The sequence below is a fragment of the Oreochromis niloticus genome, linkage group LG12 (genome assembly GCF_001858045.2).
Source record: "Oreochromis niloticus isolate F11D_XX linkage group LG12, O_niloticus_UMD_NMBU, whole genome shotgun sequence".
Lineage (NCBI taxonomy): Eukaryota > Metazoa > Chordata > Actinopteri > Cichliformes > Cichlidae > Oreochromis > Oreochromis niloticus.
Genome location: NC_031977.2, coordinates 35,044,712 through 35,064,650, shown reverse-complemented (window position 1 = coordinate 35,064,650; position 19,939 = coordinate 35,044,712). Strand labels below are relative to the sequence as shown.

At 40.9% G+C, this 19,939-nt stretch overlaps 1 protein-coding gene across 1 annotated transcript in view; it reads right to left on the bottom strand.

Annotated features, from left to right (window-relative positions):
• Window positions 1-1,928: 1,928 nt before the first annotated feature.
• The window catches only part of ppil2 (peptidylprolyl isomerase (cyclophilin)-like 2), a 29,980-nt gene continuing 11,969 nt past the window's right edge, over window positions 1,929-19,939 (bottom strand). The window contains exons 13-20 of the mRNA XM_003444472.5: window positions 17,657-17,746; window positions 15,337-15,370; window positions 10,218-10,335; window positions 9,806-9,862; window positions 5,521-5,593; window positions 4,930-4,992; window positions 3,819-3,961; window positions 1,929-2,186 (exon numbers count right to left, since the gene is read on the bottom strand). Coding sequence (XP_003444520.1) covers window positions 2,084-2,186; window positions 3,819-3,961; window positions 4,930-4,992; window positions 5,521-5,593; window positions 9,806-9,862; window positions 10,218-10,335; window positions 15,337-15,370; window positions 17,657-17,746 — 681 coding nt within the window. The 3' untranslated portion in view covers window positions 1,929-2,083. The remainder of the gene's footprint in view (window positions 2,187-3,818; window positions 3,962-4,929; window positions 4,993-5,520; window positions 5,594-9,805; window positions 9,863-10,217; window positions 10,336-15,336; window positions 15,371-17,656; window positions 17,747-19,939) is intronic.

The window sequence follows — 19,939 nt, the reverse complement described above, 5'->3', positions numbered from 1 at the left end:
AGCACATCTATCATGGATGTTACCACATATTATCACATCTGCACGAGACTTCAAGTACAGCTGTCTTTTTTTGATTTCGCTGCTTTTAAAACATTTTAAAACACAAGATGGATTTATGGAAGAAAAACGCAGAATCTGCATTTTTCAGGAAACACGAGGTTGCCCTTAAACTAAAAAGCAAAACAAAAATATATTAAAAAATACTTCTTTGTCCAAAAAAAATTAAATGACCAAAAATAAACCAATAAATGTGAGGGAGTCACAAGTTGTCACTTGTTATGGGTTGAAAACATCCATCCAACGTCACTTTGTAGGCAGTAAATTCAGATTTTTCTTTGGTTTACTCTGATCGTTTTCTATAGATGCTTTGTGAAGTCTCTTTTTCTTAGAGTGGATGTATGAAATTTAATTTTCAAATTACGTCCTCACATAAAAGGGATGACAGGAGCCCTCTCTGAACGTTTATTTAAAATGCATGAAAACAATGAATCAATACAGACGAAACTATAAACACGAGAACAAACGAGGCAATAATCACACCTCTAACTGCGTGCTCGTCAGTCACCGCAGTCTGATTTCCCTCAGTGTTGTTCAATGAAAACTCAAGAAGTGAAAATATTTTCACATATTTTTCATATATTTTTCTTGGTGGTGTTGAATGAGAGCAGTGAATAATAAGGTTTTTGTGAAAATAAAATAAATAGATAAAAGATTCAAACCCTGAAGCTCTGTTGAAAAAATTATTTTGAGGTCATTTAAACTAGAATGAGAAAATATCAAACTATTGAGTTTGTTAGGTGAAGAGAAGCACTTCCCAGTGCTCGGAAATCACCAGACCATCCTTTTTTTTTTGTTAGAAAATATTAACTCTATGAACTATGAAATTCTGAAAACATGAAAGAAAAAAAGAGTTTTTTTCTTTCGAATAGAGCGAGCTTGGAGGCTCATCCCTCGAGATCAGGGTGGGGAAGGGTCAAGGACACATCTAAAACCTGCAGGACACCGGCCCTTGAGGCCTGGAGTTCCCCACCCTGATCTAGACGCTACAAGATTAGGTCAAAGATTTTTCCACACTGCTACTTGAGCAGTGCTCTATGAGCCACCTGCATATCTACCATCAGTCCTGAGCTGAACCATCCTTTAGTTACATTTCTTAGGCTGGTAAACGCGACGTCTTCCTCCCCACCATCACTGGGTGCTGCTCACAGGAGGTCATCTGATTGTCAGGGTTTGAAAACGTATTAAATACACTTTATCATCTGTGCCATGCAGAAGCCTCAGCGGAGATGATCTGTCTGCACAGACTCTCACCGATTTTGGGTTTTGTATCTGAATTCTTGTACTGATTCAAACAGCCTTTAACTCCAGTGCTGCATGATGTGTGCATAGACCAGGGGTGGGCAATCCCAGTCCACGAGGGCCGGTGTCCCTGCAGGTTTTAGATCTCACCTTGGGTCAACACACCTGAATCACATGATTAGTTCGTTACCAGGCCTCTGGAGAACTTCAGGACATGTTGAGGAGGTAATTTAGCCATTTAAATCAGCTGTGTTGGTTCGAGGACACATCTAAAACCTGCAGGACACCGGCCCTCGTGGACTGAGATTGCCCACCCCTGGCATAGACTGTACATAAGAGATGAAGCCGCTGTGAAGTCCTCCTTGTTTAATGAGGCATTACTCAAACGAGAGATGGATCTGTTTAAGAGACCTTGCATATTCTATAAAGATGTGAAACTAGGAACTGAGCCCATAAACCTATAGCTTCTTGTTTACTATAGACACTGTAAATAATTATGCCAGTGTTGCTAGCAAGCAGCTAACTGTAGTAGCACAGCAGCACTTAATTAAACCATCCAGGACGAAACATCAGTGAGATATTTAATCCAAATACCGATAAGATTATCTTTAATAATAAAGAAAACAGTCTTTATGAAAAAAGCAGCTTTAATTGATAGTTGTCAAAAAGCCGGTGTTACTGAGAGAAGAAAAACATTACAAAAAAAAAATGAATAAGAGTAATTCTGCTGGCTGCCATTCTGACCAGTAAAGATACAAACTGGTAAATGGAGAATGTGTCAGTGCTACCAGGAGCTGAAGTCTCCGAAGCTGGTTTTGCCTTTGGACTTCTTGGCTGCCGTCCCGCTGGTGGACGGACCGCTTTCATCTTCAGCAGCTGAACGTTTTCTGAGAGAAAAGAAGCAGAATATGAACACACGAAGATCTCTATTTACATATTGCTTCTTGCAGATCATGCTTTGATCTTCCTTATAACTCTGTTCTTTGTAAATTCTGTTGTGCACGTCCTTGTCTGCATGCTGGGCTCATATTTTCAGGCATTTCATCTTAGTGAAAGTAAAAGTCAACCCAAAAAAGGGGCGGTGGGGCCTACCTTCAGTCTTTATGGCCTAAAAGCACTGCTGAGCTTTCTCTTGATCGATTCATTGACCGACTGGTCTGTACAATGTGAAAATATTTTTTTAATAATGTGTTAAATGTTTCTAACGGTTCCTTAGAGACTGTGATGTCCTGTTTTGCCTGGTAAATGGACTGGTTCCTGCTTTTATAGAAACGTGCCTCATTCACACCAGCACGTTTTTCTACAAGTGCTTTCTATCCAACATTCACAGTCTGATGAATAAATTGGAGAAACACTCAGGGTTCAATATCTTGCTCAAGGACACTTTGGCAAGCAGACTGAAGCAGCCAGGGATCGAACAACAACCATCCGATTAGCAGATAACCTGTTCTAGCTCCTGAACTGCAGCCACGCTGACTGATCAACAGCTCAGCAGAACAGATTACTAATTATTAATTAATTATTCAACTACTCATTAGATTATTTTTCCACTGTGACACGATTACAGTTAATGTTATAAACCTCAGGCTACAGTCCCACACACTGACATGAATCTGCTCTGCAGTGATCGTCCCACCGCTTCTGTGGGACCACCGATGACCACCGGCATCCTTAAACCTTGTGGTAGCGCCAGAATGGCCTAAACGTCACGATCTAGACCTGTACCCGTCTCTCCTGCACTCTTTATCGTGTCTTTATCGAGTTTTCACCACCAAAAGAAAAAAAACAGCCGGTGGAAACAAAATTAAAAAGAAAAACAAATTCAGCCACATTATGATCCAAATCAAAAATCAAACCACAGCTACAGCACGACTACTCACCACTGCTTCTTCAAATTTTAACTAACCGCATTACACGTTAACACAGTTAAAAGCTTAACACAATAGATTAAAAAAACCCCAAAAGAATGATCCCATAAACCACCATAAGAGGCCCTTTATGGACTAATAAAATAGAGCCAGAGGACAAAACTCTATTGTTTGGATCCATCTGTTTTATAACCCAGCGACTGAGCAATTTGAACAGAAAACTTGAGCAATAAAAAGTTAAAGTTATTCTAAATATTATGCCAAAACATGTGAAAACAAAATGAATATCAAAAATATGTTCTGGATAATAACCCTGAATTATCCCTGTGGGGAAAATTGGCAATCTTCTCTATAACTGGCAATTTCGTACAATATGCCTATTCCCATTCTCTCTTGCTATGCTGCTATATAATCATACTTTATCATCCATTCATTGCTTTCCACTTTCTCTAGTCTCTTACATCAGACGGTGAGAAAACGCTGCAATTTTTTAATGTAAATTCTGTCAACGGAGTGGAAAGAAATACTCTTTAACTCGTGTTTGTGCGCTTGCAGCTTTTATATAGTCTCGCTGGTGCATATGAATGAGTCATTTCTGCATTAAAAGCACAGGGGAGACTGTAGTAATCTGTATTCATGTGTGTTCCTTACATTGTGGCAGGGTTGATGTATTTTCCAACACCTGCTTTGAAGGTTTTTGGCGCCTGCTCCTCCTTGGCTTTCTTCAGGGCGATGTTGGCCTGCTGTTTCTCCTCCTCTTGCTTCTGTAGCTCCTTTTCTCGCTCTGTGGCAATCTAAGAGGCAAAAATCATGTAAATACCCACAAGTACACACAAAACTCACAGGATAGATGGGTTTGAATAATAACTCTGACACAGGGCTGCCAGGTTTGTCAACATGATATATAAGAGCTGTGACCAGACGCTCCATCAGCAGACCTATAAAAATCAAATAGCTTATCTGCTTTACATTTTTCCGATCTCCTGTTCAAGGTCAACATCTCAGTCGTGTCCAAACAGCTGCTATTTTTAGACTGCTGACTAGAAATCCCATGCTGACTACTTGCACTGCACATTCTGAAGTTTACAGTCCGCTTCTTTTTAAACTGACTCGACTTTCCAGGATCATAACCAGCGATATGAGCTGGCTCTGCGGCTACAGTTTTCAAGCTTGAAGGTAGCCTGTTGAGAACAGGAGTACGCTCCTCATCATTTTTAAATCTTTTTTTTTTTTGGGGGGGGGGGGGGGGGGGGGTTCTACACCACGAGAGTTTCTCGATCCTGAGGCGTCTGAAGGAGAACGTTAGAGGAAACCATGTGAACAGTGGCGCTGGTCAGTGCTGGCATGGACTGTGTAAGAGGCCACGAGAATGAGCAGAGGTGGGAATTATCTTTACCAGCCAAACAAGGCAGAGCGTGATGGTTCTGAATAAAAACTAAAAACTTTTAAAATTGCTCAAAAGAACAAACTTTTCAAGACGTTAGCACCATCGCTATTGGGCAGCAAGCAAATCAACCCTCAAGTGCCACACTGTACACCTTAAGCCCCTCCCACAGGAACTACTTTATCTATTAACTAACACAGTTGGCATTTTCATTCAAAAACTCAATAAGGGAATTGTAGACTTCTCAGAAACACAAACACAAATTCTGAAGTTTGAAAACAGCACAAAGCTGTTTCCCTCTGAAACCCCCATAAAGATATTTGGAATGTCCCTCTTATTGTTTGACAGTCATCATCTTCATATGAGAAAAATTCAAACCTGGACATCAGCTTCTTCATACGGGTCCACAAACACTGTTGTGCTTATGATCTTGATCTCCGACTGTGGAACAAACATTAAAGCATTAAATGATGTGCAAATGATAAAGTATGTAGGTTCTGTTACACACTCTCAATCCAGGTTAAAATATGTTCTACACAGTTAAAAATAATATAAATACTGGTTGAAAATAAAGGGATCTAAATTCATAACTAGTCCAATTTTTATTCATTGATTTAACTTTAATGTAAACTTGGAAAACTACTGCTGTAGCTGGATTTCTTTGTTGTGTACAGCTGTTTACTAAATTAAACAGAACTCCCACGCTCCCTGCATCGTTTCTAGTCCTACTATCTGACCTTTAGATGATCTGTGTATCCGTGGCCTGACGGTGGAGTCTTGTTCTCCTCAGCTGCTTTTAATGTTTCCGATCCAGAAACTTTAACTCATTTTAAAACTACAGCTCAACCATTTAAAATGTAAAAAAATCGGACATAAAACAAACCTGTGGAGTGATACGTCTTTTCAGTCCTTTGGGCCCGATCACACATTTACAAGCTAAAGCCAACCTAATACCTCACTGCTTCATACCTTTGGTTTGTCTGTTTTGGGATCACTCTCTATGTTCTCCATGGCTGTGAGAGTCTCAAATCCACCAACCACCCTGCAACAGAAAAAGAACACAACACGTCCTTCATTTTATACGCTGCAGACTCTTCTATAGTCCCGAGCTCCTGGCAAAGGTCCCATCATGCCGACCTTTGCCAGGGAAGAGGATCGTATCTGTCATAAAACATATAATGTAGCCATGAGAGACTCAGACTGCTGAATAATTCATTCCCAGTTTTACCATTTAAAATGACACATCCATGTTAAGAGTGATGTGATGAGAGAGAGGAGCGTGATGAAGTGGAGCTTAAATCGCCATGAGCTAATCCATCTACATTAAGAGACCTGAACTGTGATTGCCCTGCGCTCACCTTCCACTGCAGGAGGGTGTTTGAATTTAGCTTTTACCTTCCTTTCTGACTGATAATGGTACTGAGTCGATTCATATCACACTGAAAACACCAACAGATTCCAGGACTTTAACCTGCATCTTTTTTAATGGCCAGTCACTGTCCTGACTGATGTGTGGGCTTGGTCACTCCTGGATTGACACCTCTCCATCCACTTCAAAACGAGTCTTCACAAACCAACAGGCGACATCATGTTTCATACATCCATGTTTTATGGATGAGCACAGTGCAATTACACAATGACAACGTATATTCAGGCTGGGAACCTATTTCATCATGAAAACCCATCAGCTGGGATTCTTCTATCGGCATCCAGAGTCGGTAACGGAGGACGAGCTTGACTTGATTTGTAAAACTCTTTCTTTAGCTTGCATTCAGCTTTCAGGTGCACCCCTGCTCGTCCTGTTGACCGTTGGAGTGACTATGGGTGCCTAACAGAGCTGTATGAAATCCAGTGTCATCATCTTATTTGACATGAACGCACCATTGTAAGGTATATGACTGCTACAGATGCCAAACCTCACACCAGGATTTCTATAATTTTGTAGTGGCAAGTGTTTTTTTGGTAAATTTATTTCACCTTATTAGAAACTCTGATGAGGCTTTCTGGAATTGGAAACTCTGGGTCAATTAACTCTGACCATGGGAAACTACAGAGGCCCCTGGGACGTATAAGACAAAGGAAGTTCAACACAGCCGGGCTTTTTTGTGTTTGCTGGCTTATATATACACACACACACATATATACACATACATATATATACACACATGAGCTCATTGTGAAGAACAAAAAGGTAAACATGAATTATGATGCGAGTGTGTCACACAGCTTATAACCCCCGTAGCAAACTAACGTCTTCTGCACATGGCGACAGCTAAATAAGCTGTGAACATCAGCAAACAGCTGCTTTTTCAGTTTAAACCTATCCTATAGACACAGAACAGCGTTTATATGGAGTCAGGCTCTGAATCCAAGCCCAGTACTCACTACGTGTAATTCTGCTTTTAGACACTTCCAACTCCTGATGGGAAAATCTGGCTTTTTAGCTGATAAACACTCAATTAACCCTGTCTCCCATTTAGTGCAGAGCATGTAAGGTATTCAGAAGCATTTTGAGCATTTTCTGTTAGAAGGCATGTTTCTGCAGGCAAAAATGACTCAGGGAGCAGTGAGTGTGAAATAAAATGGAAAGGTTTAGGTCCAGGCAGCCAAACAAAAAGCTCAGACTCGCTGATAAAGCTCAGTGAGGCCAGGAGGAGCTGCAGGTTTCGCCGATAACACTCCTCACTGGATTCATCACTCGAGCTTTGTCACATTGTTTTGACGTAGTCATGGATGTAACTGTTCAGATTACACTGCAACCTACCGTTAAACATTTAATGCTTAAAACATAAACAAAACTGCTTTAAAACCTGAATTAAACAAACAGTTTGAACCCGTCACGTCTCAGCTTTCATACACAAGAGTGTATCACTTATCGTCTGAGCGATTTATGCAGATCCCATTGTACTCATCAGTCAACAGTGACTTTCAGTTAAGTCTTTTTTATCAGCACAGAAGCTTTACAGTTTAAACACTGCAGAGAAAACAACCGCTGAAGATATAGTGCGTGTCAAATGCTGAGGGCCGAGAGGCGATCTGTTAGTGACTCCCCTGGTGCAGAGCACTTTAAGAAGTTGCTCTCACTTCGCTCTTTAAACTGCAAACTCGTTCTCCAGCTGCTCCTTTGCCTGCCCCCCCCCCCCATTACAATGTGTAGAGTGAGAAGACGTACACACACACACACACACACACACACACACACACACACACACACACACACACACACACACACACACACACACACACACACACACACACACACACACAGGAGATCCTTCTCAGGTCTCGTGTGCTCTGCTTTCATACGTTCAGCCGAACCGATGAGCACAAACACCTGATGACTCACTGACCTGCGGCATCAGATCAAGCTGTTATGTTTTCAACTTTTTTCCTACCTCCTGGTTACCCGGCACATTGTTTTTATCTCTAGGCCTTCCAGCTCGAGCCTCTTTTTCAAATTTACATTAAGATATAAATTAAGATTCCACCTATCTGCACAACAGGTATCTGCAATGTGAACAAACATCCTCTATAAAAGGTACAAAGAACCAGCGTTATATAATCGATTTTCAAAATAAAAGCATTTGCCAGATAAAATAACACAGAGGTATGTGCCTGTTTGGGCTAATCCAGTGAATGGCAAATCATCACAACATCACAAACACAACAACACAATAAAGCACATCCACTAATCATTTTTACAGGAAAAAAACGCTTCATTAATTAGTGAATTAAAATTAAATTAATCTGAAATACTTCTGACAACAAGTAAAATGATCCTGTCACTTTTCAGGAAAAAAATATTGTAAAGCCAGGATTCACATGCAGATCAATTATAATAATCGATTAACTGAGAAAATAATCAGCAACAAAAATTCACCATCTCGTAGCTCCACTACTAACATGTCCAGATAAAACAAGATAGAGTCATACTATAAAGAGTATATGATTAAACCTCTGCATCTTCCCATGTTCATGTCACTCACAGCTACACCGAGGGTAAAGCAGCATGAGGATTAACACGTTAGCCCAGTCAAAAAATAATGCACACAAAAAGATATCATAAGCATATTCAAAGTCAACCCAGCTCCAGATGAGCCTGCCAGAGTTTTTGTTCTGTTTATAAAGTGCAGTCAATTAATGAAATTTGTGTTTGGAGTGCTGGCGATATATGTGAAGATCCCTCATTAAAATACAGCCAGGGACGTTTGTTGCATATCAACCCCCTAAACTTCTGTCTTTCTTCTAATAAAGGAAGAAAAAAAAAATCTTAACATTTGCAAACACACAAAAAAATGCTAATAAAAGAAACCAATAAGCGGCATGAGGGGAAAAAAAGACTCCTGGATTCAGCTACATGAAGTGATGCCTCCGTTTTATACGATTCGTTATGGTCAAGCAAAACAAGACATTTTAGACGTGACCCTTTTTTAAAAAATAAATAAATAAAGCTCGTTAGACGATGGAAAAAATCATCTATCCCTCACAGACCTAAACATTTAATCACTTACAAAAACTAAAAATAGATAAAGAAGCAGTCTAAAAGTGTGATTCTCCTCAATCAGAAAACAGAGGATGTGGTCGCACATCATTAATACGAGCATTATATCTATTTCTTTAGACATCTTTAATTTTCCATTCGACACCATTTATGCAACCCATGAAGGTTGTTTAATGAGATTTAGTGTTTCCTCGTCAATTAAAACAAAAACATCATGTTCAGTACTTACAGAACAATAATAAATATTCTTGACAACCCTGCAGAAACAGTGTCCTCTGTAAAGTACCTAAATAGATCTAGTTTGGTTGCCTAGGTCTCAGTTAAATGTGCAAAGACACTGGGTTAGGCGGTATAAAAAGCTGCTTGTAGGGTTAAAACTGAAGCTTTTATAGTGTGCTGAGCATCTAAAGAATCAGCCTGTTAAAAGCAGTCTGAATATTTTTAGACAACAGTCAAGGCTTTTTGCAAAAGACAACCATTCGCTTAGCAGGGAGAGAGAGAGGTTCAGCATCTCCTAAATTTTTCACTGTTTTTGGCCTGAAGTCAGGTTCGAAGTCACAGTTCTGGAACCATGTGTATGAAAGAATAATATGAGAGGTGAGAAGGAGAGATGGAGAGTGAGGACTGAGAAGAAAAGAGGAAGAACATGCAGAAAACTGTCTGTCAGGACTGTTACCTTTCACACCCAAATAATAAACACATAGACACAGTACACACATACAGTGAAGATTATAACACTTAAAAGAGATTTACCTTCCAAATACTGTGTGCTTCCTGTCGAGGTAGGTGCACGATCGAAATGTGATGAAGCTAGGAGGAGAAATGGAAAAAAAAAAATTACACGAGTTTAGGAAAATTAGCCGGCCTTTAGGCTTATTAAGACTGGAAATAATGGAAACAAGGAACTGTGGAATATTAGCTGAATGATCAGAGAGCGCTTTTGTGACAAAATTTGCTCCAGTTTGCTTTTTTAACTTGGGGAAAATGGCAATTTTTTAACACTAAACAGCAAAAAAGTAAAAAGAACTAATGGCTGTGCTGTTAACACATATTTCTGTGTACGCTCAGCAGAGACAACGACACAGACGAAACACAACATAATTCCCTGCCGGCTGACTTTCAAGCTCTGAGCAACTGTTCTAAGTTTAGGAAAAGTATGTCTTACAACTGAGATTTGTTGGTGTTTGGACCAGAGTTTGCCATGCTGAGAATCCCCCGGCCGGTATGGGATAGGTTGGGGCGAAACTCATCCTTGAAAGGTTTTCCCCAGAAGGATTCGCCTCCTGAGGATGGAGAAAGTGTGTGAGGGAGGGAAAAAGGAAAGAATGATCGAGAGAAGGAAAACAACAGAAAACGTGACGTCAGGATGGAAAACAACAGAAATAGTCAAGCCCTTAATAACATCTTTGCTTCAGAGTTCTAATTGATGTGCAGTTTTAACACTTTCTTGCACTCTGGTAACGTGGCTGAAAATGTTTCTGCAGGTAAAGCTTCAATATTTGCTCAAGCTAAACCTTTTACACTGCAGACACTGGGTCATGTTAGCAGGAACTGTTGACGGATGCTGTACATCCTGCTTGTCCAGCTTTCAAGGTCTTGGGATTAAGCATGCTGGCTCACTGGCTGTGTTTACTGGGTGCTATTCACATTTTGAAGGCCAGCCTCTCTCTGCTGGAGCTTAATGTAACTGTGCACGTGTTTCTTTCCTCTCCAATGTTGCAATTCTGTTGGTGAAAAGATCCAATGTGGGCAAATTTACACCCCAAAAACAGAGTGAACGGGCAGAGCTATAAGTCTGAGGTAAAAAGTAAGCAAGTAAAGTAAGTTAACTATATTTATATAGCACTTGTCTCTCTCATATCCATCCACTCATTATTAACTACAGAAGGCTAAATAATTACAGATATTCTCTCTTCACGCTTTAGAGAGAGGAAAAAACTCAACTGTGTTTGTGTGGGTGGACGGTGAGCTCCTCCCCACCAGGCCACAGTTGGTTTTGGTTATAGCATGGCTGCTATATGGAGCCCAAATAATGCAGAATACATGGGGAGTGAATACATTTTAGAAAGACTGAGTATGGTTATACACCATTAAATATATGTTATATATATAAATATATATGTTAATATATTGTATCTCTAATTCACTTCTTCTTGCTGAGGCTTGTGCTGCTGTAACATGTGGAATTAATAAAGCCCTTGTATGCCTGACGAGTTTTTTCTTCTTTAGAAAGTAAATCTAAATTAACCAGGGTCCAGTTTGGCGCGGAAGCAGTCTGAGCAAAGACATAATCTCTCCAGAGTGTTCTGCCCCAGGATTTCCTAACCGGGGTTTCCTCCCGCTCTGACTTGCCTGAAACACCTCTCGTAGGAGGCGCCCCAGAGGCATCTTAATCAGATTCCCAAACCACCTCAGCTGGTTGCTTTCATGTGGAGGAGTAGCAGATCTGACTCCCTTCCACTCCTTCACTTAGGTCAACAAGCCGTTTCTGCCTGAGAACCATGGTCTCAGACTTGGAGGTGCTCATTCTCATCCCATGCGCTTCACACTCAGCTGCAAAACGCCCCAGTGAGAGCTGGAGGTTGCAGTTTAATATAGTCAAACAAACCCACATTATCTGCAAAAAGCACTAGCTTGGCTGTACCTGAAAATTCTGCCTCTAAAAATTACTGACCGAGCTGGTGACAGAGGACAGTCCTGGCTAACTGGGATAGAGCCTGGCTTACTGCTGGCAATGTGAGCCAAACTCTCTCTATGGTTGTACACGGGCCAGGCAGGGTGTAACGATGACCCCACACTCCCAGAGCACTCCCCACAGTGACCGAGTCCAAGTCCACAAAACACATATAGATGGATTGGACAAACTCCTACTCTCCCTTAAATATCCTTGAGGGGAAAACAAACCGATTGAGTGTCCCATGACCAGGACGAAAAGTGCACTTTGAGCTTCTTAACCAGATGGGTCATGTGTGTACAGTAAAGAAATGCTTGTCATTTATCCACAGACCCACACGGTTGTATAAATAAACTGTGGTTTCTCGCCATTCCGCTGATCCACAGCTGACATGCCCTAAAGGTGGGAAAAAGGAGACTGCTAGCTGGTATAAACAGATGGAAAACGCAACGCAGGTTTCAAAAATAAAAACATCAACAAATGCTTAACAGAAGGAGACATGTCGAGCCTCGAGGACACACGAGGGTTTTAGTGAGAAACAGTGGACGGAAAAACAATTTCAAAGTTTGTTAGGAAAAAGGAAACATGTCCAAGTCTTGTTTTCAGCTTTCAGCTCCACATAAGTGCATGTTATATTTTTATATTGTGAAAGTAACAAATCAAATTAGTTTGTATGAAAACAACTTGAGTTAGCGGCTCTGTCGGTACCACTTATTCAGATTCCTGCACCATGAGAGAGACAGGCAAGAGACCCGTTTGCCCTTGAACACGGAGGCGTGTTGAGAGCCTTCAGCTGTGAATCATTATTCAGACTGACTTCATCATTAAGAATCATCATAATGAGTATACAGGAATACGCACTGCAGGGGCTTATTGGCTCCCAACAGGGGAAAGGATCTGTCGCCCTGAGATGTGTTTCACTGTCCTGTGTGCTGCCAGCTGGTGTACGTGCACAAAGCTCAGTGTGTGTGTGTGTGTGTGTGTTCACGTAGGTACAATATGTACCCCGTGAGTGTGTTCGCGTTTGCGATGCATACAACCAACCAATCAATTCTTTAGAGGCTTCTGCAGCCATGACGTTTCCCCGGTGACATTTTTGTATAATTTATAAAGTCGCTGACATTCTACCTCGCTACAAACGGATCGTAAATGAAGGTGAGCGAGAGAGGAGGGCCAAGGGAGAAATTAATTGCCACCAGCGAGTTAACGATTAAATTAAAGTGAAATTCGCTCTGTGGGGAATTTCAAATATTTCTCAAATTAAATCAGTGGTACAAACGTAAACTTTGCTTGACCTAAACAGGAAAGAAGGAAGAGACATGAAGACCGATCCCGGTGAGTGACAGCTTCAGTCTAATAAACATTGTTTTTTAGCATTTCAAAGTACCTGAGCATGTGCTCGTTGTTACACGTCTTCACAGCGCATCGGAGGTTTCACGGTTCAGTGTTTAAAACTCGGCTCTCTCCAAAGCACCTGGTCTTGCAGGGTTTTAGATAAATGAAGCTTTTCTAAACTTGGCAAAGCGTTAACGCTACAGTGAATGTGATGTACAGGAAGTGGAAAAGACAGATTCGCTCAAAACACAGAGGCAATTTCTGAAACTCCTGACAGGAAAGCACTCTAACATGACCCAATAACTTATTTTAACATCACTACCTCCCCATGCACGCACAGTATTAATATTGCTTAACCTTAAAATACACATTTAGTTTTCTGGGGGGTTTCACCTCATGCTTGTATTTGAGATCTTCAGAAAACTTCACATTAAACAACATGTGAAACTCATCAGACCTGCTTTGGTTTCCACACATTTTAATGCAACTTTTTCCAAAGGGCCAAAGCAAAAACAACAGAATGAGCGTCCGCACTCCAAACCTTCACTGCAGTTCATTTTATTATACAAACAGCATGCTAGACTGCACCCTACAACGTGCTTTGGGACTATTAAAAGAACAGTTCACCCAAAATCAAATTTATGCATTTTGGAGATATCGGCTGTAGAGTCGTCTGCCTTTTCTTGAACATAATGGAACAAGATGGCATTTGCTTGCAGGCAGTAAAAAAAAGCTATATTTAAAAAAAAATGTTTTACAGATCGTCTTTCCAGAAATCATGATCCGATTACTCAAAGGAAACGCACAAAAGTATTGTGAACAGTAACTATTTGTAGCACACCGAGCAACTGTATCACCCTGCAAATGAAAATGGCGCATCTACCCATGATGAGAGTCTCAATTTAGTGACAGTGTAATGAGTTTTTCTCCTGAGGCTGGCGTGGCTTATTATTCTTTATGATGGGAGCAACAGGCTTGTATACGACGCTATGCCAGAGGCCATCCCTAAAATATCAGAATATTGAAAATGATTAGAGGAATACTTTGCCCACTGTGGATCTGCCAAGATAAGTAACAATCACGTACTTGAAACACACCGTCTGTCTTAATAACCTTACAGAAACAAAAGCATCTCAACAGGGGAAAAGAAAGGTTGTAATGTTTTCCATTAAGCGTGTGGCTAGGTGGTTTTCAGCCCTTAAAAAAACAACACTTTCCTAATGGTGTCCACCCTCAGCTGACCTTTAATGCTAACTTGCTGCCTGCTTCTTTTGGTTGGTGGATGACGACATCAGGAAGAAAACACTTCCTATATGAAACTGTAACAGCAAGTACTGTGGATTTTATGGCTTCAGCATGTCATGATTTCTGCACAGAGACACTGCTGCTGAACCTTTTACTTTTAAATGCTCTTTTTAAAAAATGTCAAAGCCTTTCAAATGATTGCAGGCATACAGACCAGGAGACAACAAGAGAAAGAGGCAACGTTTGCCCTCTTCCTCATTAGGGGGGTGATATCTTTAGCAGACAATAACAAAAATCCTGAGAAAGGGAAGTGAGTCAGTAGCAGTTTGGCCTTACATACTCGTACAGCTGCGAGAAAACGAAAATATTTCACATGACTCTACGCATACCATTTTACTCCATTATATTTAAGAAAAGGCACCTCTACAGCCAATATCTCCAAAACTGGCCCACTGATAATAAAGCTATCTATGAAGATAAACAGCTCTACAAGCCAGTGGGAAAAGACACGAGTTTGATTCTGGATGAACGGCCCCTTTAAGCACTGCAGAGAATCCCTCCTTTAAGTCCGGAGTTGTGTGCACACACTGTTCAGCCCAGGTGACGAGGAACATTTTGCCCACAGGCCAGAAATTCTGCACCTCTATAAATCTGTCATGCTGGATGCGTTTTGCGTAGTGTTCAGAGACGCCCACAGACACAAAGCTCACTTTGTGCTGCAAACTCTCACATCGGCTCCGACGACACGAAGGCAGGAAATTAACTACGTGTGGCCTAGCAGTCAATTACACTTTTGCTTTTAAAGTGGTTGTAAAAGCAGGAAAATTACAGCATATGCTAGATGATTGGTGTTTCACCACAGCCCCATTCAGCACTCTACCCTCAGCCGCCTCTATCCACATCATCTCTGTTGCTTTGTACGCATGTACTCCCATATTTAGTAACACTCTTGACTTCCAAAAAGGCACTATTAAGGATTCAACCACTCAAATGAATTCAAAATGTAGTTTAAGTGCAGTGCTAATCTTACCTGTGCCCGTGCCAGTGGGGTCCCCTCCTTGAATCTGGAAAAAAAAGAAAAGAAAAAAGTGACCTTTGGGTGACCTCAGCTTTCTCTGCTGCACACTGAAAAACTAAATGCGGGTTTTGTTCTGCAATACAGGAACAAATGACACAATTTTTAAGCGTTTTTCTTCCCCAAATGTGACTGTAAATTGATTATCTTTTGGATGGGTGGCTTCTGGATGTTTCAGCAGTTTTTAAACGTGATAAATGAAACAACTGACAAAAATAAAGTTTCCCTTCTTGCCAAACACCCAACCTGGGGTCACGTTTCCCTGTTAGAAGCCTGACTCAAAGCTTTCCAGGATACTGGCCCCTATTGTTCATTGTAAACCTGCCCGGTGTTCCTATGAGTGCTTCTACAGTTCTCTGCATTTCTTTAGTGTTCTTGTTTAAAGAGCTTTCTGAACTTTTGACCACCAGCATCACTGTAGAGCACAGTGTTGTTGAGTGGGCCTCCTGTGCTTCCATGCAGAAAACTCTTCCGTCTAACGTCTTGACGCATGCTCAACCATCCAGGTAAAGAAATCCCCAAAAAGTGGATTCTGTTCATCTGGACATTTTCAGTCGGAGAAATGTTTCATCATCATTCGGGTGACTTCGTCGGTCTCAAGTGACTGCAGGTTTCCCCATCCTTATAAACCTTATGACTGAAACTAGCACAACTGAATGAACAATGGGCCGCAAGGTCAGTTTCTTGATCATTAATATGCAAATTGTCATGACCATTGATGAACAACCACCGATCAATGGCGAACAGATGAACAGAATCAACTGTTTTGGGACTTTCTTCTAAGAGCACAGGCAGCTGATTATTCTGCATTTCTTACTGTTGCCTTTTAAGCCATGTTCTAAAAAGGAGCCAGAGGCAGAGGAACAAAAGCTCAGTGAGAGAGAAGAAAAGCACGACTGCGGGGAAAGGGAGAAGACAAAGAGCAGAAACATGTTTGCTCAAACATAATTTGTGGAAACAGGATATTGTTTTAGGTACGGTTTATGCTATGCACGCCCCAGTGTGCCAGCCGTGCAGTTATGGTTTTTCTGCCACCCTTGTTAACCTGCTCCCTCCTTTTTCATTCTTCCTTACTGCTGATTGGCTGTCTTTTGCTGCTGCTGTTTTAACTGTTTTACTTTTCACTAGAATCTGTTTTACTGTTCGTTGAATAGTGCAACACAAATAAAGGGTTTTTTTAATGCAAAAGATCGTGGAATCAAACAAACACTGCACTGTCTCGAGTGTACTGGTCTTCCATGTTAGAGCTTTAAAAAGGTGCAAAAGACGACAAAAAGCAATGCTTGTATGCTTCCCCATTAATGCAGTAAAAAAAAAAAAAACATATTATTAAATTAATATTAAACCTAAATTATTAGACGGCTGCATCATGTTGATGTTCAACATCTCTGTGCCTGAAACATTAGAGAGCCTCTCATCTTTCAAAGTAAAACCATCTCTGGATGTTCAGCGACTCAAAAGGTCCTGCTTTATAGTAACAGTGCCTTTACTGCCACTATCACAGATTTTAAAGTGTTTGTTGCTATGAAATTATTCTCTGTGAGGCCACCCTCCTCTCCTTTTGGGCTGTGGAGGATAAGCTGAAGGCGCTAGTGGCAGTGTAATTACGTATAAACAATTCACAGCTTGCCAGTGCGAATGAACGCCACAGGACAGAATGAAAAAGGTAAGGGTCCTCTTGAGACCAGATGTCCACTCAGAGCCACTTTAATTATGGGAGCAGCAGCTCTGAAATACACAGACGAGCGGCTGATCAGACTCGCCGCCTCATATTCTCGGTCTGTGTTTAAAGCTTAAGCTGAAGAGACGCAAATAAAGTATACCATGATTACAACAAAAACCAATGTAATAAAACATAGATTCTAATTATTCAGGGGTGGAGGATGAACCCAGTTATATTCAGGTCATCCTGACTTCATAATGTGAAGTCTAATCACTGTTTAAGCCAATATAAATCCTCCACATTTCAGTTAAAATGCAGCAGGCCGAGCATAGACCATAATTTCCAAATCCATCAGTTCCATCAGCTGTCTGTTTAAGAGCCAATTTGAAGCTTTTAATGAGTAATTAGAGCATTAGCGCCTGACCACTGCACATGTTCTGCAAACTCTTGACCTCTAATGCAGTGAAGTTGCACTGATTTAAAAATCTGCGAAAGGAACTTGTGAATCACAGAGAAAAGTCTCAAAGCTCAAACCAGACACATATTAATTGGTGGCTTTAGTGGAGGTAGGTAAAAGCAGGAAGGTGTTTTAAGCAGGTATTATTTCCTTACCATGAAATTCCGGATGGACCTGTGGAAGATCGTTCCATCGTAGTAGCCCTTTTTGCACAGACGGATGAAATTCTCGCCTGCTTTGGGAACCTTCAGGAAAAATAACACAGGTGCTTAGCTTTGCGATTTTCTTCTTCACTACAAGATCAATACTTTTCATTTTATCGCCACTCATTTGATAAGTGCCAGCACAAACAGTCAAAAAGTCCCTGGTGTGTCAAACTAGTGTCATATCATAATATATATATATATATGTTTTCTTTCCCACACATATACATAATTGCATAACCTCCACCTATTAGCATTTTTTAAGTTCATGATAAGTCCAAGTACTTTTGGATAATGACATGTTTGTTCTGAAGTTCAGCTTTATTTCGAGGTGTTTAACAAAAATATTGCTTTACCTGTTCAGGAATTACAGCCGTTTTTATGCATGGTAACTTAAAAAGTACTTATGGAGCTAAGTGTACTTTCACTCCATCATCCTTGTGAATATTTGACTTCTCTTACTGGAGCTTTAGAAGACACTGAACTGGCTGTATTTCAGCTTTCATGCAGCAGTTACTGTCAGCGTGAAGTTTTACATTCACATAAACAAACTGAGTCGCACATTTTCAGCTCTGCCTGACCTGCTACAAAGTGTTTGTTATACCCATAAGTCTGTCATGAAGTAGGGCTCGTCTGCAACCTGAGGCAACGCCACGTAGCTAGAAGGCAGGCTTAGTTCCCGTCTACAACAAAGCGATTTAAATGTTGAAAAATAAAAACAGATGTATGGTTCATTGAAGGTGCTTCCTGGGTTATGAAACTTTTAGACGTCTTGTAAATCATTACAAAACACCAAGTGTCAGGCGCTAATTTTGACTGACTGGTACTCTGTGAAATGAGGCGGCGACACTGCCCCGAGCAGAAGGCGTGGCTTTGACTATGACGCCGGTCAGGTCTACCGTTATTAATGTCAACAGCCTGGAGGAACACCTCTCTGAGTGTTCATGCGAGAGAAACACACACCCCCAGCCCGGCAACAACGGTTGGTGGTTTCCCCAGATTTATAAAATACTCTGTTTAAACCTCTTTATTTCAACAGCTCTCTGCTGGTCTCATTTCCACATACATCTTGATTTTGCTGGGGGTGATCAACTCTCTGGCTCCTTTTCCCTCTAACATAAATCCCAGATTTTCCAAGCACTCTGGTACAAGAGGCTTATTGTTTTAAACCACTAAGCACACACACACACAAAGTAATTTATTTCTATAATTTTGGACATAAAACTGATTTTTGGAATTGAAAAGAACGTCTTAAAATAGTTGTCTAAGGACAAGCTGTCTGGTTCAACAGATTACTACCACCTCTATGAATAAATACATAACAAATCAATATAAAAGCCTCCTTTTTCCCCCAGTGCTTTAACTTTGATTATTAACCAGTCTCCTGCGTCAGAGACACGTCTGTAAGTCCTCTCTCTCTCGCTGTTGCTGTCTGTAATAATGGTTAATTTAGCGTGCATGCTTTTGCGTTACTTTGCGAGTCTCTAAAATGCAATTCAATTCAGAAACATGCCTAGGTACCTAAAATTGTCAACAATCAGTTGGTGTCAGCATGGAAACATTTGGTGACGCAGACAAGAAGGAAAAGTAGAAAATGTCCTGATTCACACGTGTTTACAGACTCGCTCACGCTGCCATGCAATCAGGCAGTAATGTGAAAGAATGGAGGAGCATAAATCCATTAAAATTACTCAGTTTACATTTTAGGCACATTTGTGTGCAGCTGAGATTTTATAGGTCCCACATAACCCACTTCACTAGAATAAATAGTCATCATTGTTTGTGCGTTTTGTTTAACTTTAAACCCACTCAAAGACAAAAATATCTGACTTTACATTTTGTCATCCTGTTTTATCACAGCCAAGTAAAGGCTGCAAGCTGAATCAAAGGTTTTTTTGAATATAAAAAAGCTTTGATATCACGGGCAACTAAAGCGCAGTCTCCGTCGGCCACTTACAAAAATCCACCCCCTTGCATTTCATCCACGTTGCGGACAGCGAGGGCTGGGCAGGCTGAGTGAGCAAACCTTACATGGAGGTGGGCTCTGGGTCCTGTGTGACTGAATGTGACGGTAAAGCAGCTCTCATTAATTCATAAACAGCAGGCTACGAATAGAGCTGCGATCTTGTGAGAAAACCACTGGGGAGGAAGGCGGGGTGGAGGAGGATGTGGGGCACAGAGGGCAGGTTTGTCTAACTGCTGCAACTTTCCCTTCATTATTCTGATTCGACAGCT